At 46.2% G+C, this 20662-nt stretch overlaps 1 protein-coding gene across 13 annotated transcripts in view; it reads left to right on the top strand.

Moving 5' to 3' along the window:
- The window catches only part of LOC116949418 (forkhead box protein P1-like), a 432818-nt gene that overhangs the window by 111757 nt on the left and 300399 nt on the right, over positions 1–20662 (top strand). The window contains exon 1 of one of the 13 annotated variants that reach the window (XM_076072014.1): positions 3254–4174. The exons of 9 other annotated variants lie outside the window; for them this stretch is intronic. Coding sequence is in view for 2 of the 4 variants with exons in the window: in XM_076072006.1 (XP_075928121.1) it covers positions 3885–4174 (290 nt within the window). In the remaining 2 variants the exon portion in view is untranslated. Of the gene's footprint in view, positions 1–3253; positions 4175–4395; positions 4602–6287; positions 6513–20662 lie in introns of those variants that run through there. 3 more of the 13 variants (XM_076072006.1, XM_076072010.1, XM_076072013.1) reach the window with 3 other exon arrangements.

Below are 20662 nucleotides of genomic sequence, written 5' to 3'. Positions count from 1 at the left end.
GTTCGGGCGACTATTGGGCTAAAGGAGGCTTATTTCTCTCACGTAAATTTATAATAGCAACCCAACTTCGTAACAAAGTTTTGTTCACATCCGAGCGTTTAGATCGTAGGTTGCGTAGCCAACGCTCTTCCAAATTGGATCGCGTTTAATGCTCTCTATTACGGACAGAAATAGAGTTGCAAAGCGTTAAAAATGGGTGTATGTGTGTAGTGCACTAATTCCAATTAAATATGGAATCAATGTTGATCTGATATGTTGGTGCCATGTAAATCAATTATCGGCGCTTTTTACTGCATTTGCAGTGTGTCAAGTTTCTCTTTCCTCAGATGACTAAAGGGCATCATTCATGTTCATCCTGAGCCAACGGTGGGAACTCCACATTCTTATGACGGGGACCAGTCTATCCTCCGTAACATTACATCTGCGTGCTGCATAGCTCAAACACGTAATGCTGTTTTTATGTTGTAGAAATCATTACAATTAACTCATCGGTTAAGTCATGTGCGATTCACTTTAACACTGCGGCCATAAAAGCACATTAGCATTTAGAGCAATCTGGTATTACATATATTCAACTGGGGTTTGTTTTCTTTGAGCCTGCTGTAATGTTTATTCGGGTGCTTATAACGCGTAGTCGAAGAACGTCACGTGGAGCCGGTAATGCTACTTTATTGCCACTTGTGTCTTTACAAGGCGAGTTATTAATTTACTGCCTGATCAAATTAGCCCCTGGTGCACTGCCCAGACTTGGCTTTGAACTTGTTAACGTTTCAATTCCGCCTCGCCCCCCTTCGCTGCCCCCCACCATAAACCCTCCCTCCGCCCGTTCTGGCCGGGGTAACTAACGTGTGAGTGAGCCATTCCCACTCGCAGCCCGGGGAGTCACCACTTTTATTGTCTCTCTCTGATTTATGATCTTAAAGGTGCATTGAAAAACTTGATACTCCGACTGATGCTTCTGTTGTTGTGGAGTAACTCATGCAGCCAGCTATGGCTCTAGGATTTGGTGTTACATGTTATTTATGCAGTTTATTGTAAAAAAAATTCGGTCACAGTCCCTATGATCACTGTTACGTTGCAATGATGGCTTTATTTTTTGGCGATTTCGAAAACGTTTTTTGGTTTGGACATGTTTGTTTTGTTGTAGTACGGAGTTAGACTGATGGCCTTAATCTAAGTTTTATTGTGGTTGTTGTTGTTGTTTGACTTGCATCCCACTGGGATTTTTTGCACACAGCGTTGATGTACGGTGCTTTTTTCGGGAATGTTTTGCTGTTTTTTTCATGGATTTTCTGTTTGCACAGTCACATAGTCACTTTAAGATGTTTTCTTCCTTCGTATTTTTTTTTGTTTGTTGTGGTTGCACCCGATTCAAGAGCTGAATGGCTCACAGGGCTATACCAGAATAAATAAACTGAAAAAAACTGATTGCGGCTATCAAAACCGTGGACCGTACAACATTGCTCAGCCCCCCCCCCGCCTATATAAATATAGATGTGGGGGCGGTGAGTGGGTGGGTGTATTTGCGATCGACCAACTTCTCAGGTGAAGCAACTTGCTTGGCTAACATCGCTTCGGGACGGCTTCTCTAATCGCGCCGATCTTCGTAGACCTTCGTAGACCCGTACGGACGACGGGAAGAATTTCCAGCCGGTGGAATGTAGACCCAACGCACAATGGGCGATGTTTGCCGCAGCAGTTTGCGTCGGTTTGACAAGAGCACCGGCGGCGATAAGTCTTTGTCTTCGTATTAAGACGTTTAGCATTGAGCTTTGTGTGGGCCTTGTGTGTGCGTGTCAATGTAGAGGATCGCGCGCCGCGCTACGAACTCGGCGACCCGGGTTCGATTCCCGTTCACGGCCAACACCAGTGAAAGCTATTATTATCTGAATGGGTCCTCGGCCTCTTGGAGGTCGACTCAGCCTCAAATTAGTACCTGGTGCGGTGTGTAATAAATAATCGAGACTCGGAGACAAAGGCGGTCGGGCGTGGTGTTGTCCAACCACCCCCTCGTGTGCCATGCCGGTCTTCATAGGTGCTCGCTAACAGCACTTGCCCCAACAGTCTGTGCAGGCTACACGGGGGGGTCTTTATCTTACGCATGTTCACGTTGTTTTATTTTCATTAAGCGACACTTGCGCGGTTTTGCGTGAAATGAATGGCGCAGGAGCATTACCTTGATTAAAAATACACACACACCGACTTGATTCTACACTCAGTCTCTAACCCAAAAACCTCTATTATGGTTGTTAATTATAACGTTGGTTACCGATCAGTGTATACCAGCTACATCATTGCACAATGGCGTTTGCCCATTGTGCAAATGCCGCGTACAAATTGCGGGTTGTTTTGCTAAAAAGCATCAGAAAATATCGTTGCCACTTGTTTGATAGGTCCATTAAATGGAATAATCAGCAGGTTACTAATCCATTCTACATACAGTATAGGTATTGGCTGCTCGTACAGATGCTATAGAATTAAACCTATGTAATGTTCACACTGTATCATATATTCGTTAAGTCTCCACTGACAAGTGAAAGGCGGCTGGATGATTGCTGAAGGCATTATGATGAAAACAAATGCACAAAGTCCATGATGATGCGCGTTGTAATTACTGTCGAAACGTCGTACTCGAATTCTAAACGTTGTGGGTTTACTCCTCAACACACCGGTGTGCTGAACTAATAACGAGTCGCAACGTTTTGTTCATATAGCAAACCTTACTAATTGGCTGTGTCGGGTGGTGGCGGGTTTAACGACACACTTATATATTCACGCAATCGAACCCACGACATTGATGGATCCATCAATGCCGTTTGTTGAAACGCCGCGTGAGAGCCCCATTGGAGCACGTGGTCTCACTCGCGCACGAGCACCTTGTGGCGCCGAACGTCGGCCGAACGTCGGCTGAACGTCGTCGCAAACATTCGACGAGGCGATAATGTTTTTTTTTACACAGACAAAGCGTTGTGTTTCCGGTACACAGCAGCACACACATACAACGACGTTCTGTATCGAGTCCTCTCTCTCTCTCTGCACCTCGGTCCTTGCTAGGGCTGAACGATTAATCGATTTCAAATCGAAATGGCAATTTGAAACAATGCGATTAGCAAATCGCAAAGGCTGCGATTTTTTTGCGATTTGAAAAGTCCTATTCCTTTCTTATTTAATTATTATAATGTCATTTATTTAACTTAACAATTGTTCCATGTTTGAATGTTCTATTTCAATTGCACATTATAATATATACACTATGGAAGCAATCCATATCTTTTAAGTTCTCATCCGCCCATGAGAATGTATAGAGCAGCTCATATTTTGATGGTATCATGTGGTAATGCTCCATCATGTTTTAAATCGATTACACAGTGAATGTTGAACTGAAGCTTGACTTATTTTTTTTTCCCCCATCTCAAATCGCAATATCTGTCAGAAAAAAAAAATCGCGATTAGATATTTCCCCCAAATCGTTCAGCCCGACCGCTTGCACGCGTCGGACGCGAACGCGCGCACGTGGGGAACGCTACGGCTGAAGAAAAGAGCCTCGGCTCAGTACGCGACGCGCAAACGTCGCACGGGCACAGTGATCACTCTCCTCTTCGTGGCAACTTCCACTCACTAGCAGCAACAGCGCAGACAGAGAGAGAGTGAAGAGAGGAGGATGCATGCTGTAGGAGGTAGAGTTTTTGTTCCTCTGTCCTTTCTCGGATTGTTCCCCCCCCCCACTCTCCTTTCTCGTGCGCCTCTGCTAGAGACTTTACGGTGCGACCGCGAAAACTCCCCAGACCTTTGTCACCTCTCACGTCTCGAGCCAGAGACATGCCCCCCCCTCCCCTCCCCTCTCCCGCACGCCCCTCGACAGTGATTAAACATTGATTGTGTGTATGATTGCCTGCAGACGACTAAACAATCAGGGAGAGGTCTCCGCAGCACATTTCCAACCGCATCCTCACCAGCACCCCCTCGGCTCAAGGATCATCTCGCCGCGTTCCCCCCATCCACTCCGCGCTCTCTCCTCCCCCACCCGCGAGCCCCTCGCACAAAACTCCCCTCTCCGATTTGTTTTAGCGGTAATTAGGGTGCCACGGTGTGTGTGGCGGCGGGGGGAGGAGGGAGCGAGGAAGGGACAATGCCGCCGCCCGAGCCGCGGGGCTTCGGATGAGACCGGCCAAAGGTGCGACTTGGCGCGAGGGTAAACAGGCGAGTAAACAGGAGAGTAAACAGGAGAGTAAACAGGAGAGTAAACACGCCGATAAACACGCCGGTAAACAGGCGGCAGCGGCGGCGTCGTGAGCGCGCAGCGCGCGTCCGCCGCTACGACTCGGAGGCGGTGAGGGCTGAGACGGCGGCGAGCAGAGTCGTGAAGAGTCGGACGGTGCCTCCCACACGCCCCCCCCCCCCCGCGTTGCTTTCGGGTCGAGCGAAGCGCTGTGGGAGAAGAGAGAGAGAGACAAAGCAAAAACAACAACAACAACAACAAAACTTATGACGAGTCGAGCGCTCTTGCAGACGACGGACGCCTCAGCTGTTCTGTTGCCTCCGGTTTTTTTATCGTCTTCCCCACCCCCCCACCACTCGTCCGAGACGCAGTGGCAACAAAGGTAAGGAGGGGGGGGGGGGACCCTTGCAGTCACAGCCCAGACCCGCGGGGGTTTTGATGGTTTGTTCTGTCCGCTGCTGCCGCTGTGATCGACGCTTTCACCGTGAAACTCGCCGGTCAATCCCTGTGCCCGCCGCTCTCTCCTCTCTCTCTCCTCTCCCTCGTGAGCACATGCGGGGCTGTGCAGGGCTCTCTCGCTGCCCACTGATTGATTGAGGGATTTTTTTTTCTTTTCTCAAAAGTTCATTCGGGATCCCCTTTTTTGTGTTGCCCTGTTCGGGGTCAGAGGGGAGCGTTGGCTGGCCATAGAGGGAAGGGTGGGTGGGGAGTGGGTGGGGGTTTGATCTTCCAGTCGGAAGGATTAAATTGTGGCATAAATATTGCATGCGTTGTTGCCTTATCGGAGTTTGTGACGATACTGCTGCAACAATAATCATTCGCTCGTTAGATTTAAACATATATCTCAATGCTCTGGTGTTTTCGTGTTCTATATGAATGTGTTAAAAAATTGTATTACTCTCAATCTCAAAATCTTTAGTTTTAAAAAGTACATTTCGACCGTCCGATGTAAACTATTTACTGCTGCGTGCCCGTGTGTGTCAGGGATGTTTGACTAAGCGGCGTTTATTTTCACGTGCGTTGATTATTAAACGTGTTCATTTAATTGTGTTCATAATTAGGTGATTTTATCATTTGATATATATTCACGTTGAAATATATTTGTGTGTAACACATAACAAAGAAATGTGTCATTAATACCATGGATGATAAAGCAACAATTTAAATAATAAAATATTAATTGTATCAAGCGTATTTGTCAGCAAACACAATTTTGATAAAATTATAACGATAACAAAGGATCAAAAAATAGTTCATATATGTATGGTCTATTATAAATGTAAAACTTTAAGCCAATAATATGACGAACGTATCGCACCGCAATCGTGCGCGGTATTTCATTTGTGATCTAAATGTTTCATGGCGCCGTTTTTAATGCGAAGAAAAAATTGTTCGGCGGAAAATTCACATCCATCAGTTTGGCATTTTTGGAGCCAATAATGAATCGCAGAGCATACGCATATAACGCCGAGTCTGCAGGCCGGACACAAACTGTACTCTATGCATATCCGTGCATGTCAGATGAAGTGCATTCAAGGCAGTGCTCATGACTCGCATTTAGCTCAAATCAATACGGAGCTTTGTCTATGTAGGCCTCTCTCTCTTTTTTTTCGTGCCTGCCCTCCGTACGCGCGGCGGCGCCGTAAATGTACGAGCGATAAATCTGTGTTGAGCGCCCTCTCGTTCTAGAGCAGGCCCCTCGATCCTCGCGCGGCGTAACCCCCCCCCCCATCGCCCCCCCCCCCATCGCCTTCCCCGTTTCGCCCCCCCCCCCCAACTCCGTCCACGGTTGGGGGGAGAGCCCCTTGCCCGCGCCACGGGGCCCGCCAGAGTCCACGTGCGGTGAAAACAAAAAAAAGGGGGCTCGCCGCTCGTCGCTGCCGTAACAAGGCCGAGGACAACTGGAAATGATGGGCTAATTGTTGCGAATGGGGGTGGGGGCGGCTTTGTTAATGGGACCGGCTGATTTAGTGGCCCGGCGGAGGTCTCGGCTTGGCGTGGCTTGAGCGAACGAGGGCGGGAGTGGGTAAATGCCGCAAGTCCGAATAGAGGAGGAGGAGGCGGCGGCGGTGGCGGTGGGGGGGTGGTGGTGTACGACGCGAGGATCTGCAGGGATTCCTGCTGTCTCGACCGCCGCTTCTGCTGCCGTTAGCGCGGCTGCTACCGCCGCTCACCTTGCGTGGAAACCTGAGCCCTTGCTGCTGCCCTTGCTGCTGCCCTTGCTGCCCGCCTGCCCGCCCGGCCACTAACGGCTCTGCCCTCCCTGCTAAGCATGGTCTGACACGCCGCCCAGGTAATTACAAGGTGCCAACTTCCACTCGCCTGCCACCGCCCTCGGTCGATTTGGAGACTTCGCGTGCGTGCGCGTGGATCCGCGTGCGTGCGTGCGCGTGCGTGCGCGCGCGTGCGTTCGCGTGCTGAACTCCTGCAGAGTGTGCGTGCGCGTGCAGGTCGTGTCCCGGCGTGCGTCTTGCACCGACCCCCCCCCCGGGGTTACACGCTGCATGTGCACGCAGGTGCTGGACGGAAGGGGGGCAGGCGGCACACTTTGCTTGTTGTTCTATTCGCTGTCATGCCATCGTTTATAATTTGTTTTTAAAATACAAATTGGCGGTCCTTAATGTTGTACTATATACGTACACGTCGAGGCGTGTGTATGCAAATGTATACGTTTAGAGCGCGGAGTTTATGAGTTAATGCGGTTTGCGTAAATGTGCGTAGTGTAAACAGTGTGCTTTTGTGCGTAAGTGTTAACTTATTTAAGCACGTACGAGTGCTGTGTATTAGTTGCATGCGTGCAAAGTGTGTGAAGGTGTATAAGTGTGCATACGTACGTGTTTGAGTGTGTGTGATGTCAGTTAAAACGGGTACTACTATTGGCAAATGTGTGTCTTCATATGTGTATATGTAAAACGAATCTACGTGCAAATTTGCAATATGAATAAATATTTAGATTATATCCTGTGCGTATATATTTATAAATGTGTTCATGTACAAGTGAATTGTAAAAAAAAATCTACGTAAGTTTACAATGTAAAGAAATACCTGCGCGAGTTTTATGCCTTTTATAACAGTCTGGTTAGCACTTAATACTATTTTTCCTGGTATATGGGTTAAACTTTTGCATATTCACTTAAATGCAGTCCCTTAATATTTGATATCGCAGCAAAAATAAATGCCTTTACGGGTAATTGTTTAAACCGATGTGAACACAGAGCTAATGCACAACACGTGTATATTTTTGTATTGTGACATTAAATAATGTAAGCTCTTAAATACGTGCATTGCGGTGCCAAAAACCAGTATTTATATACTTTAATAACATCTTTATTTAATAACATCTGTTATTAAATAAAGACTTGCACCTTCGTTGTTACGGGAAAATAAAAGCTAAACATTGGGTGTTTGTGAATTCCCGCACTACGTTCATAAAACAGAACAATTGGATTAGAACGGGATTTAGTTCCGCGTGCAGCCAACAAACCGTCGCACCGAATGTCACTGTTACAATGGGGCCACGCATCACAACAGCATTTGTTTTTCTTCCTTCGGGAAGGGGGGCAGCATAACTGAGTTATTTGCGAGCGCGTTTGAAAAAAAAAACTCGTAGATAAGCGTAATCCGTGGCAAGCGGAGAGGAAATAATGTGAAGTTAAGCTCATTATTAGGGTAGGTTTTCATCCCAGATCCCCACCTTTCCTTGGGATTTCTCGTAAGGGGAACAATTCAGCCGCTCTATAATTAATACTCCTGGCACTTGATGGGACATCATTAGCAAGTGTAGGCAAATGCATCTCCAACATCCCCGGCTCCTGAAAGTGTGTGTGTGGGTGGGGGGAGGAATTGATAATTTACATCCTCACCGCGGAGCTCATTGCGAAACAGCTTTTTTATTGCAAGGAAATGAAATGCAGTGGCCCAACTCGTCCGGAGTGAAATCCCACGGATGGTGGTGCTTGCCACGGCCTCGCGTCTGTGCTCAGGGCCCAGCCGGACGCGAACGGCTCTTGAAAATAATGAACATTAATTTAGATCTTTATTGCCACCAGGAAATACAAGTCAATTAAAAGTGTTCATTAGCAATTTATATTAAAATGCAGAACGACTGCGCGGTAATTATAAGCGGTAATATTCTTAATGACGTTATTACCGCACTGAGACCCAGTGTGGTGAGTTAAATAATGTTATTTGTATACTGCTCTTCAATTACGGTGGCTTCTGTAAGTCAGTGTTAATCATTTAATACGTTAAATTGGCTTTTAATTTTGGTGGCGGGAGTCCGTTTTTTTTAAAGCCTTTATGTTTGTCAGAAAGCGGTGCGCTTGAACGTCCATCTGTGCGCCGAAACCGGTACGTGCATGTAGGCTCGCTGCGCGTTCATTCATTATGCGCTTGTGTTACGTGCGTTTGTGTGTTCTACGTAAAAAAAGGGCTGTTGAGCCAATCGCTATTAATGAACGGCGGTTAAAGCTGGTGCAACTAGAACAAAGATGATCAGGAGATCTTTGCCTTATTGCCATTTATACTCGGGTTATATTGTACACGCTCGCGTAATGCGTGACGTTGGTGTGGTTCATTTAAAGCATTTGGTGCAGACAGAATCGTTTAAGAGTGCAGCTGCACACAAACACTGCCGCCTTAATATTTCGTGGTGTTCAGCCTTAATATGAATGCATGGCCCCTTCTAATTATCTCACACCTCAAAACTTTCTGACTTTCCTTACACAATGATGGAGCATGACGTGCAGGAAAATGTTCAGCGCCTCTTCAAGGGACAACAGGGAATAGAATGTCCACAGCTGTTCGGGCTTTGCCTTCGTTTGTGAAACAGGGAATCATCAAAGCCATCGCGCTCACCCGACGGTTTATCCGTACTCGTTTAACTCCTCTCTGCGCACGACACCATCGTTCGTCTGCCACCGGCGAGCGAGCGTTCCGCAAGCTTTGCCCCCATCAACTGCCTGTGTGGTATCGAGATGTTAACTACCTCTCCTGGTGTACAGGAGGTCGCGATTTTGATCCCGATCTTCACGCCTGCTGTATATTTGAAGTTTTTTGTGTGTATTTCTCCTTGTGGTTGCGTGGATTTTTGTCTGGGTCCGTCACTTTTTTTTCTCCACATTGTAATCAACGTGCCTTTATAGTCTTTGGCTGCTATAATTTCACACGCGACAAGCCACTCTGTTGAGCTATCTTTCGTGGCCAGGTCGCTTCCGAAATATAGCTGCACATCTCAGTGGGCCTTACCTTGTCAAATAAAGTAGTAGTACAGGCGGCGGCGGCGGCATACCCAACGCATCCAGGACAGACGCCAGATCGTCGCTCACCTCCGTATCGAGTGCGCCGAGTCACGCGGGAGACGAACTGCGCGCGTGCGTGTGCGCGGAGGGTCCCGCAGGTTGGTTGCGCACCTGCCCAGCGGAACATCCATAATTGATCGGCGGCACGTGTTGCCGACCGCTTTGACTCTGCTTGCTTCACAAGCGCGCAACGCCGGGGGAGGCAGCGTCTCGCGTCGTTGGAGCCCCGTTGATTTGGCGACTGGAGCGACGCGTTCGGTTGGGGTTTTTTGGGCCGCTGGTTATTTGGGCGGTGGGGGGGGGGGAACGTTTTCTGAACGACCGGGTCACGTATCGGCTCTTTCTCCCTGAATGTGCTTCCCCGGTTGGTGCCGTGCGATGTTTTCCGGCGTGATGAAGTCCGACGTTTCTTCCCCACGTACCGGGAGATTTATTCGGGAAGTGAATACAATTATATTTCAATACTGGCAAGGGAGGTCGCATGAATGAGCTGCTCACCCAGAGCTCTCAATGTCCTGATAGTGGCATTGTCTTTGTGCTATTCGCCCTTTGGCATCCTCTGGTCTAACACTGTTTGAGACTAGGCTCTAAAGAAAGGTGTCTCTGGTGTGGACCAATCAGTTTCAAAGACAATGCATATGCTCTCAGAGCATGTCTTTTGGTTGCATGTTCACCACAAGTATATGTGATTAATGCAGACATGATTCATTGCAAAAGGTTTCTGTTTTGGTGTTTTAAAATCTTAAGATCTTTTTTTATTGCCAGAGAGGGTAAAACCAATTCTTATACGAATAAAATTACGCCACACCGAGGTAAACGGCACCAATGCAAAATAAAATACAAACCGACGCAGCCGGTTTGTTACATTTTGTGGTAGCCGTAGAGATTTGCAATCGTGTAGTGTTTAGTAGTGTGTAATAATAATAATGGCATCAATTGATTTATGTGCAACGTTTGTTTATAACCAGGTGACAGGTCGTTTAGGTAACGTCCATTTTGCTTGCGAGTATATGGGGGGAGCGCGACGAGAAGAATTTGAGCGCAGTTTATTTGAACAAAATCGGTCACGGTCATCGCAATCCTAATAGGAATATACAAATCACACAATTATTCATACTGCCAAATTAACATGGAACCCATAACACACGATGATACGAAATGCAGTGATTTCTCAATACTTAGTACCGTCGTTACAAACGTTTGCCATTGTATCAGCGTTATCATCAGTAGTGGTCAATCTACTGCTGGATGAAGGGCTCCTAAAGGCTGCTGCCATCTCCTGCGACCTGGAGACATGATGATCCTTCAAGGGTCTACACGCGTGCTCACGTCGCCGCTCCATCTCATGTCATTGCTCCATCTCACATCACCGCTCCATCTCACATCACCACTTCATCTAAATTCACTGCTCCATCTCACATCACCGCTCCATCTCACGTCGCCGCTCCATCTCACGTCGCCGCTCCATCTCACGTCGCCGCTCCATCTCACGTCATCGCTCCATCTCACATCACCGCTCCATCTCACATCACCACTTCATCTAAATTAACTGCTCCATCTCACATCACCGCTCCATCTCACGTCGCTGCTCCATCTCACGTCGCCGCTCCATCTCACGTCACCGCTCCATCTCACATCACCGCTCCATCTCACATCACCGCTCCATCTCACATCACCGCTCCATCTCACATCACCGCTCCATCTTGCATCATCACCGCTCCATCTCACATCACCGCTCCATCTCACATCACCGCTCCATCTCACATCACCGCTCCATCTCACATCACCGCTCCATCTCACATCACCACTCCATCTCACATCACCGCTCCATCTTGCATCATCACCACTCCATCTCACATCACCGCTCCATCTTACATCACCGCTCCATCTCACATCACCGCTCCATCTTACATCACCGCTCCATCTCACATCACCGCTCCATCTCACATCACCACTCCATCTTGCATCATCACCGCTCCATCTCACATCACCGCTCCATCTCACGTCATCGCTCCATCTCACATCATCGCTCCATCTCACATCATCGCTCCATCTCACATCACCGCTCCATCTCACATCACCACCGCTCCATCTCACATCACCGCTCCATCTCGCATCACCGCTCCATCTCACATCACCGCTCCATCTTGCATCATCACCGCTCCATCTCACATCACCGCTCCATCTTGCATCACCGTTCCATCTCACATCACCGCTCCGTCTCACATCACCGCTCCATCTCACATCACTGCTCCATCTCACATCACCGCTCCATCTTGCATCACCGCTCCATCTCACGTCATCGCTCCATCTCACATCACCGCTTCATCTCACATCACCGCTCCATCTCACATCACCACTTCATCTAAATTCACTGCTCCATCTCACATCACCACTCCATCTCACATCACCGCTCCATCTCACATCACCGCTCCATCTCACATCACCGCTCCATCTCACATCACCACTTCATCTAAATTCACTGCTCCATCTCACATCACCGCTCCATCTCACATCACCACTCCATCTCACATCACCGCTCCATCTTACATCACCGCTCCATCTCACATCACCGCTCCATCTCACATCACCACTTAATCTAAATTCACCGCTCCATCTCACATCATCGCTCCATCTCACATCACCGCTCCATCTTACATCACCGCTCCATCTTACATCACCGCTCCATCTCACATCATCGCTCCATCTCACATCACCGCTCCATCTCACATCATCGTTCCATCTCTCGTCACTAATTGCACAACTTGTAACATTTAAATCTGCAAACGTCCCAGAGAGAGTCACCTTGAAAACGAGTCTTGAGACTCGGTAAATAAGAGAAGCGCCTTAAAGTAATCAATTTGAGATAATTACATCAAAGGATTATTGAAGTCGTTACAACTGATTATTACTTATGGTATCACGTATTGCCATGCTGCCTTGTTTGTTGTGGACTGTTAACCATAACCGCTTTTGCTTGGATCATTTGTAGGTGGGCTTCATTTAAAATGTGAGCCAGCAGTGTGTCCATTGCCTTACTATTACAACACATTATTTGTTGATGCTGCTACAAACAAACTCTACACATTCATCAATAACACGGTGTGTAACAGACAACGTTTCGGGTAATGGCCTGTCTTTATCACACAAGATGTGCTGTGACATGCTTTGAATAAGGGTGGCTACCAGAAACGTCACCTATTATATACTTTTAGTTTTAAGGCAGTGCTTTTGACGAATGCGTTGAGGGGTTTGTTTTACGATTAAAAACAGGTGCTTTCGTTTTTACTCACCAAGCCTCTCGTGTTTCTGGAGCAACCTTCAACGTCGCTTGGTCATGGGGATTGTGCATCACCCGGCACGATGGCGGTCATAGTGATGGTGGCGATGATGATGTCTTCTTCTGTCAAAACATGACAGCAGTGGAGTGGAGGGAGCCAATTCAATGAGGACCCTCTCACGAGCACTACAAAGAAGCAATCACAACCCTATTGAGAATTTATGGGCTGAATTGGACATCGTAATGCAGTTAAAGTGTCCGACATGAATAAGGCAGCGGAGATATTAAGGCGAGTTTGGAAATAGATTCTACAACAGTGAGCGTGTGTGGACGTGTAGGGTGGGGAGCGGCGGTGTCGCGATTAGCGCGCTGCGGTATGAACCCAGCGACCCGAGTTCAATTCCCACTCACGGCCAACAACAGTAACAGCGATTATATAATTATCTGAACCGGTCCTGGGCCTCCCCTAGGTCGACTCAGCTTTAAATGAGTACCTGTTATCGTGTGCAAAAACATCACCACTGGGGAGACAAAGGCGGTCGGGCGTGGTGCTGGCCACCCACCCCCTAGTATGCCGGCCAGCCTTCATAGGTGCTACTCGCTAACAGCATTTGCCCCAACAGTCTGTTAAGGCTATACAGGGGATCTTTGTCTTTGAGCGTGTAGGGTGGCAACTCATAAATGAGGCGAGGTGCACGGAAAATTCAATTTGAGCCAAACATGACATGACAAACGTGACGTGACAACATTGTTGGATCGTAATACGCTGCTGATGGTGTTGATAAAATCATTCATGGCTGTGCACCGTAAGTAATATTGCGGTGTTTAAATGTGCAAAAAACAAACTGCACACATTTTTTTGCAAGTGGTTCAAATTTAAGTGCGTGTGATACATATATTTTACTGCTAATATCAATTAAATAAAAGCAATTTAAACTTTGTTCCGATTTTTTGTGAGCTTTATTGAGGTTGTCTTATATTTCGAAGCGGTTTGTAGCCCGCGTAAATGTCCATGTGAAAATACGTAGCTCACAATGGCGATCGGCAGGAGAGTGCTGCAGCGAGTCCTGTCTGTTATTTTAATTACTGATCTTGTCTCTTGCTTTTCGTGATTCCACACTTAGTGTACATCCACATTCCTCGCGCTGATTAGGCCAGTAAAATATAATGTCCATCAGGATGCCGTAATTCAGGTCAAATTATTGTCCATTCCAAGCTGTTAATAAGAAAAACATGTTTACATCAGACGCTGTCATGTATTTGGACGATTCTTTTTGAGTCGTCTCACTTTCCCCTTGTTGTAATGGTATCTTGGAAAGGAACAATAGTAAGCCTGTTGTTTCTCTATACTCAGTCTGATAGTGATGTCTTGAGGAGGCCTTCATCCAGCAGTGGATAATGGCTGTTGCTGATGATATTAATTCCAATCAGTCTGCTTAATACACATTTACATTAAAATAAAGTGCTTCTTTGTAATTGTATTAAGATACAAATGTTTCACCACCGTGGAGTAAAATAATAAAAAAACACTGAAAATGTTTTACCATTAGTATGCAGTAACTTGGACAGATACAAATATTCAATTATATCCATGCACACGTCTCGATGTAGTTTTAAAAATTAAACATTGTAGTCCCAGGTGTTAATTTATGGACATGTACTTTTATGTACACGTGCCGCAAATAACGCGTGACTTGTGTAACATAAAATAACCACTCAACTCTTTCGAGAGGGGCGGAGGCGGTGGCTCAGCGTTGAGCGCGCTGCCTATGACCCCAGTGACCTGTGCTCAGTTCTGGCGCGTGGCTAACATCAGCGGCGAGTGACAATCTGAGCCACATCTGGCCGCCCCAACTTCACGAGCCCACATAATATATCAAGAATGGCGAAGTATGGTCAAACACCTCCGATGAACGAATGTGGCTCGGCGAACACTTCATCAAGCGGTGGATTGACGTAGGGATGTACGTTGTTATTTTACCTATATATACATTGGCAAACTCGAACCCGTAACTTGCTATTTCTCAAAGATAATTCTTGCCACGTGCTATGATGCCACTGCATCACAATTTTAACTTTCACAAACATGCAGGTGTGCTGTCATTTCTGGAGCAGTTTAAAGACGAGTGAAGGGTGGAAGCACTTGGATGAAAGGCCAGGGGATGGTTTCCACGCGCAGTAAAAAATCAACTGCTGGGGTTGGCGGCACACACAAGGACGGGACTGCGAGCCAACGTGCGACGACGTGGCAGTTGAATTGCCTTCAATATAAAATGTGACCTAGCAGTTGAAAAGTTGAAACAGTGGCTACAATGCTGAAGTAAAAGTGAGAAATAAGAGGTAGGTGTGCAGTCCTGCAACTGCTGCTTCACGCCACTGCTGGCAGAAGGGCATCCACTAGAAGTCGCTCTAGAGAGCTTTTCTGTATTTTGGCCTACTCTTTCATGCTGGCCAGACATTCTTATAAGAAGTGGAAATAATACCCAAGCTTTACTCCCCCCCCCCATCCCACCTGCCCAGTTCACAGACCCGCACTTACCAGATTGGAGAAGTATGGTTAAATAACCCTTATGACCGACCCAGTGTATGAAGCGGCCTTTCATCCAACAGTGGATTGACACAAGGACTAAGAATTATTTACGTTGATGGAACTGAGCGTCACGTTGCTGTGATTTCCATTTGGCTATGATGATGTTATGCAGCATAACGATTCTCGGTGTAAAAACTTAAGTTTTCAGCGCGTTAAGTGCAAGGGTAAAGGTAAAAAAAACCACAAATGAACATTTTGCTTCGTCCTATTATTATTATTGTGCCATCATTTTTTATAGGCGGCATTCAGTAGCAGGTGTATGCTGCATTCTCTGCCCTGCTCAAATTTGCATATTATATTATTAGGGCCATAGACACAGAGAGAGAGAGAGAGGGGAAAAAAAGCGATTTCTACAGTTCATTACACAGTTGTCTGCAGCAAAGATGGTTTGATGTGAAAAAGTAATGAGCAAGAAAGGGAATAGGAGCGTGACCCTTCATTGTACAATCTTAAGCCTTTGGCCATTTCCGCCTTCGAGAGGGCTTAACCCATAAACCGCTGACATTCTTCTTGCTTATCTGCTGCCTTTAACTGAAATCCTGGTGGATAATTGCACCAAAGTAGTTCGGCATATTTGTTTGCCCACAGCCGTGTCCCCCCCCCCCCCACCTTAAATTCCGCAATGTCTAACAACTTACTCTGAATTTCCCAGCAGCATGGCATCTCACGTTCACTCTTCTTTTTTTGCGTGGCAAGGTGCTTAATTTGAAATCGTGGGTTTTGGGAATGTTTTGGACGAATTGGTTAAGCAAGTTATTTTCAGTGGAGAAAAAAATAAGGGGTTTTGCTATAAACACATTTTCCATGATGTGTCCTAATTGGCTGCATAAATCTACTGTGCTGTAAAAAAAAACAGAGAGAGAGAAGAGCTTTCCCGGAGCGAAATCTTCACCCGTATTTACCAATTCATTAAGACCCAGTGATGCGAGCTTAGCGAGAGGGCTCTGGCAACATAAATCAGGTTCCAATATAATGAGCAACTTCACTTTATCCAATGACTGCGGGCGTCTCAATGCAACGCGCTCCAGACGAGGCTGCACGGGGCGGCGAAATAACGGGAGGCCAGGGGATGCGTGCGGGCACGAAACTCCCAAGTCCGTTTTCTTTCAGCGAAAACATCTGTCGGGATGGCCGAGCGATGCCTCCGCGCTCACCGTCGGTGTGAAATTATTCCGATGGGCACCGAACCGCAGTGCTCCTTTTGATATTGATGTTACGGCCGGCCCGTGTAACCGCGCCCGTAATTACAAACAACGGTTAATTCGGTTGTAAATATGCACCACTGATGCTTTAAAAGCGTCGGCTTGAAAATGCTTTTCGGCGGAATGGGGAGTAATTACGCAGTTCTCACGAGTGTGTTGTATTACGTTACAGGCTTTTCTTTAATGGATGAAATTACTTGTTTTTTAACTTACAAAGGTCGCGGGACACAGCTGACGCATTACTGCGAATGTGGATTATTTTTACAAACCCGGCAAGAAAAAAAACGGACGGGAAAAGGATAACAACATAAGAAGCCACGAGATTGCTTCATGAAATACAGTTCATACCAAAACACATTGTCGAATAATAAACACATTGTCGAATAATAATGATGGCATTCGTTTACTCAGTAAATCCTCACTGAGTCTCAATACTGATTGTTCTTGAGGGTGCTGCCTTTGGTTGTGGAGTAAATTCTCCTTTGATTCTTGACTTAAAGCTTTCGTGACTGCAGGTATTCATTTTCTTTGGGTCTTTCGGTAAAGTCACGTAGATAGGTTCAAAGAAAATAAGAACAAAACAACGACGTTTCGATCGCAACACAAGCGGTGTCGTCGTACTTTTTTGCTATTTTCTTTGAAACCATCTACGTGACTTTATCAAAAGACCCAAAGAATACGAATTCATTTGATTCTTTCTGCTTCTTTTTCATCATCATCATCACCATCACCAATGACCCATCAACGCTGGACAAAGACCTCCACCGCCACCCCCCCCCCCCCCCCCCCCCCCACGATGCTGTGGTGTAACAATCCACCAGAGACGATTCCATCGCTCCGTCTCCCACAGTGAACGCACCGTCCTCCCTGACAGGTTCTGTTCCACGGCTGTCACTCCCATTCTGAGTCTCGACCATCGGGCCTTCCCGCCCTTGTCGGTCGAAACTCTAGTGGACGCAGAGAAAATACGTTCAAATTATTGTGCTCACGAAGCCCGTGGCAATCCTTCGGCAGGTACCTTGTTATCGTGCCTCCAACGAAATAATATTTCGTGAATTAATGAGAGAGAGAAAAAAAAACGTACTTTACAGTTGGAAGCTTTTATTTGCAAAGTTTTTTATGTACTTATAATCTAAGAACCGACTGGAACAATTCGCTTGTCCAAGTGAGATGTGGCAGGAAGAAAACAAAAGTCGTCGATTATATTTTTTTACAAAAATTCATGCAGTACAAAATAAACCTCAACAATGTGGTGCAGATTATCAGTGGAGTAGCTCAAACTTAGCAGACATTTCCACATAGCCATAATGATCTGAATTAGTTATACAAAAGTGGTGTGGTGATATCATTCTAACTTAATTAAAAAGCGACCTAACCCTCAAATAACAAAATAGATAAGAAAATACGTTTACTTCAAATATCTGTCTCCCCACGTATAAAAAAAAAACATTAACACAACCCTATCGGCCCTACGACCTTCTGGGAGTGACTAATTTCTGCAACATTCCGTCAGTACAAAGCAAACTCTGGACTGGTTTCGACGTAGAGTGTCTCATCAGAAGAGTCAGGCTTGCTTGAATCGATTCTGATGAAATATGAACAATGTCTTACAAAAACAGCCATAAGTCACTTTTAAATTGCAAATGGGTATAACATTATCTCATCAAGGTGGTCTAATTACACATAGATGGGTCTCGGGCATTAGACTTTCACATTGGTACAGTGAGGGCAAGCTTTGGATTATTGACAACATTTCGCTAACTGTCGCCACATACTCAGATGTCTTTTGGCATTCTATCACATCCGGTGGCGGCAAGCAGTCTTGTCTCACAGTTAATTTTTATTAACTCTCTCTCATCATTCTCACACCATTCGCTCGCCCTCTCTCTCCCCCTCTCTCCCTGGGGAGCAAAATGAGTGCCCTTTTCCTTCCTGTCACTGGTGTGAAATTGTCTCGTAGAAATGTCTTCATTTTCCACATAATTGCTCTGGCGCTAAGGTTCAGGAAATGAAAAATAACCTGTTATCTTTGTCACGGGCGCAATTCTCTCGTTCTCTTTTATTATTATTTTTAATTCATTATTATTATACATATCCCCCCCCCCCTCACTTTTCCACAGGGCCCTCTGTATCCCCGGCAATAAGAGAAACGAACATTCTATAATGTGATGCCCGCACGGTGGGACGGGGGAAATCGTGCGGCAAAGTGCAAGCCACCCGCTAAAAAGTGGCTTTGATTCATAAAGGCTGCATTGATGCGCGTGTGCAGTCAGATGTCACAATTACAATATAAGAAACACACCCGTAGGTTTTACCATCATTATACGGTTCGTTCCATATAATAAAGATGAAAATGTTAAGTTGTATTAGCATGTTTATTTAAACACATTTGTAATCTTTGTTTTATTTTACAACAGAGCGCTGGTATTGTTTGTGTTTTAAATGTGCAGGGCGTGCAAGCTGTGAGCACGTGTGCGTGTGTGTGTACGCAGTTTAGTGGAGCTGTTCGTACTCTACCCTGCGAACTCGGCGACCTGAGTTTGATTCCTGCTCATGGCCACCAATACCAGTGACGATTATCTGAACCGATAGACTCAAGCTAAAATGGGTTTCTGGTGCGGTGTGTAAAATAGGTAGACAAAGGCGACCAGGTGTGGTGCTGGCCACCAACTCCTTCGTGTGCCGTGCCGGCCTTCATAGGTGCTTGCAAACAGCTCTTGCCCCAAACGTATATTTATTCTCTGTGGGGGATATTTGTCTTTGTGTGGAGGTATACAATGCAGATTATTATGTGAGCTATGTTGTTGTGGTCTGTGCACTGCACTACAGCTCCAGTGAAACAGGTTTGAATCCTGGCCATGATGCACAGCAACATTATGATTGAGTTCGTAAGCCTAACATTGGAAATTTCAAAATTTTACAGCGTAAAATTATTGATCACACGATTGCCAGTTTAAATCCTTGTTGGGTAGTAAACGCAACCCATGTTCCCTCCTGAGGTCAATTGCTTTGTGGGGGTTAACAATGGCTGTCCCGCGGATAGAATGGATACCGTTGTAACACTTTGTAATTCCTACCACTGGCTCGGGACCACCACCGGAGCTGAGCTTTGCCCGCTGCTAAGCTCACGAGTGAGACAAACAATAACTTTGCCGTGGTGTAGTCGACATCGGTGCCGAGGAGACGAAGGCAGGCAGGCGTACTTGGTGGAGCTCTCCACGTCACCCATCTCATTACATTTTTAGTTAATTTAGTAAATTATTTTAAAAAAATATTTTCAAATATTATTTGCATGCCGAGTGTCTGTTGCTCTGCTGTGTCTTGTTACAGCGCTTTGAGATCCTTGATGAAAAGCACTGTATAAAAGTAAGTCTTATTATCGTTTGCCTCGCTGGCTTTAATAGGTGACTCAACTAACAGCACTTATCCCCGTAGTCTCTGTGGCTGTAAGGATCCGTGTCTTGCTCATTTACTCTGAAGTCTCCTCTTTGGCGAGGCAGTGGCATGGAAGGAAAAAAAACCCATAGAATGAAAGTACCAGTAGCAGGCGTTCAAATTCCTTTCACTGCCAGCCCCACATATACAGCAGTCGATCAAATAATTCTATCGTACACCTTGCCCTGCAGGACGCTTCGTGCGGGACGCTGACTCCAGCTTCAAATATAAAAACAAATTCTGCCGATATTCTAAAAGCCTCACTATTTCCTTACCGTTTCCCAGAAGCCTTGAAGCATATTTCAGTAAACTTGTTCAGAGATTTAGCTAGTAAGATATAGTGGCGTGTTTATTAATATAAATAAATAAATAGAAACCCAACTGCGTGGGAAGTGTTTGGTACTTGGTAGGTGTTCTCGCATGTGTGCGTATGTTTGGCTGTCTTTTTCTCCATCGCATCCCAGGCCGCAAGCCCATTGTCTTTATGTTGCTTCAAGCTGCCACAAATGGTTTCTCGAAAATGCCACCAGACAAAAATGGATGCTGGCACTTACAATTCAGTGATCGCAAAACATAAAACAACGGCCAACATTCTAAACCACCCACCCGCCACCTCTGTCCACCTAGCATGGCTAC

Source organism: Petromyzon marinus, chromosome 36 (genome assembly GCF_048934315.1).
Source record: "Petromyzon marinus isolate PM22_M1 ecotype Great Lakes invasive population chromosome 36, UKy_Petmar_22M1.pri1.0, whole genome shotgun sequence".
Lineage (NCBI taxonomy): Eukaryota > Metazoa > Chordata > Hyperoartia > Petromyzontiformes > Petromyzontidae > Petromyzon > Petromyzon marinus.
This window is presented reverse-complemented; position numbering and strand designations above follow the sequence as displayed.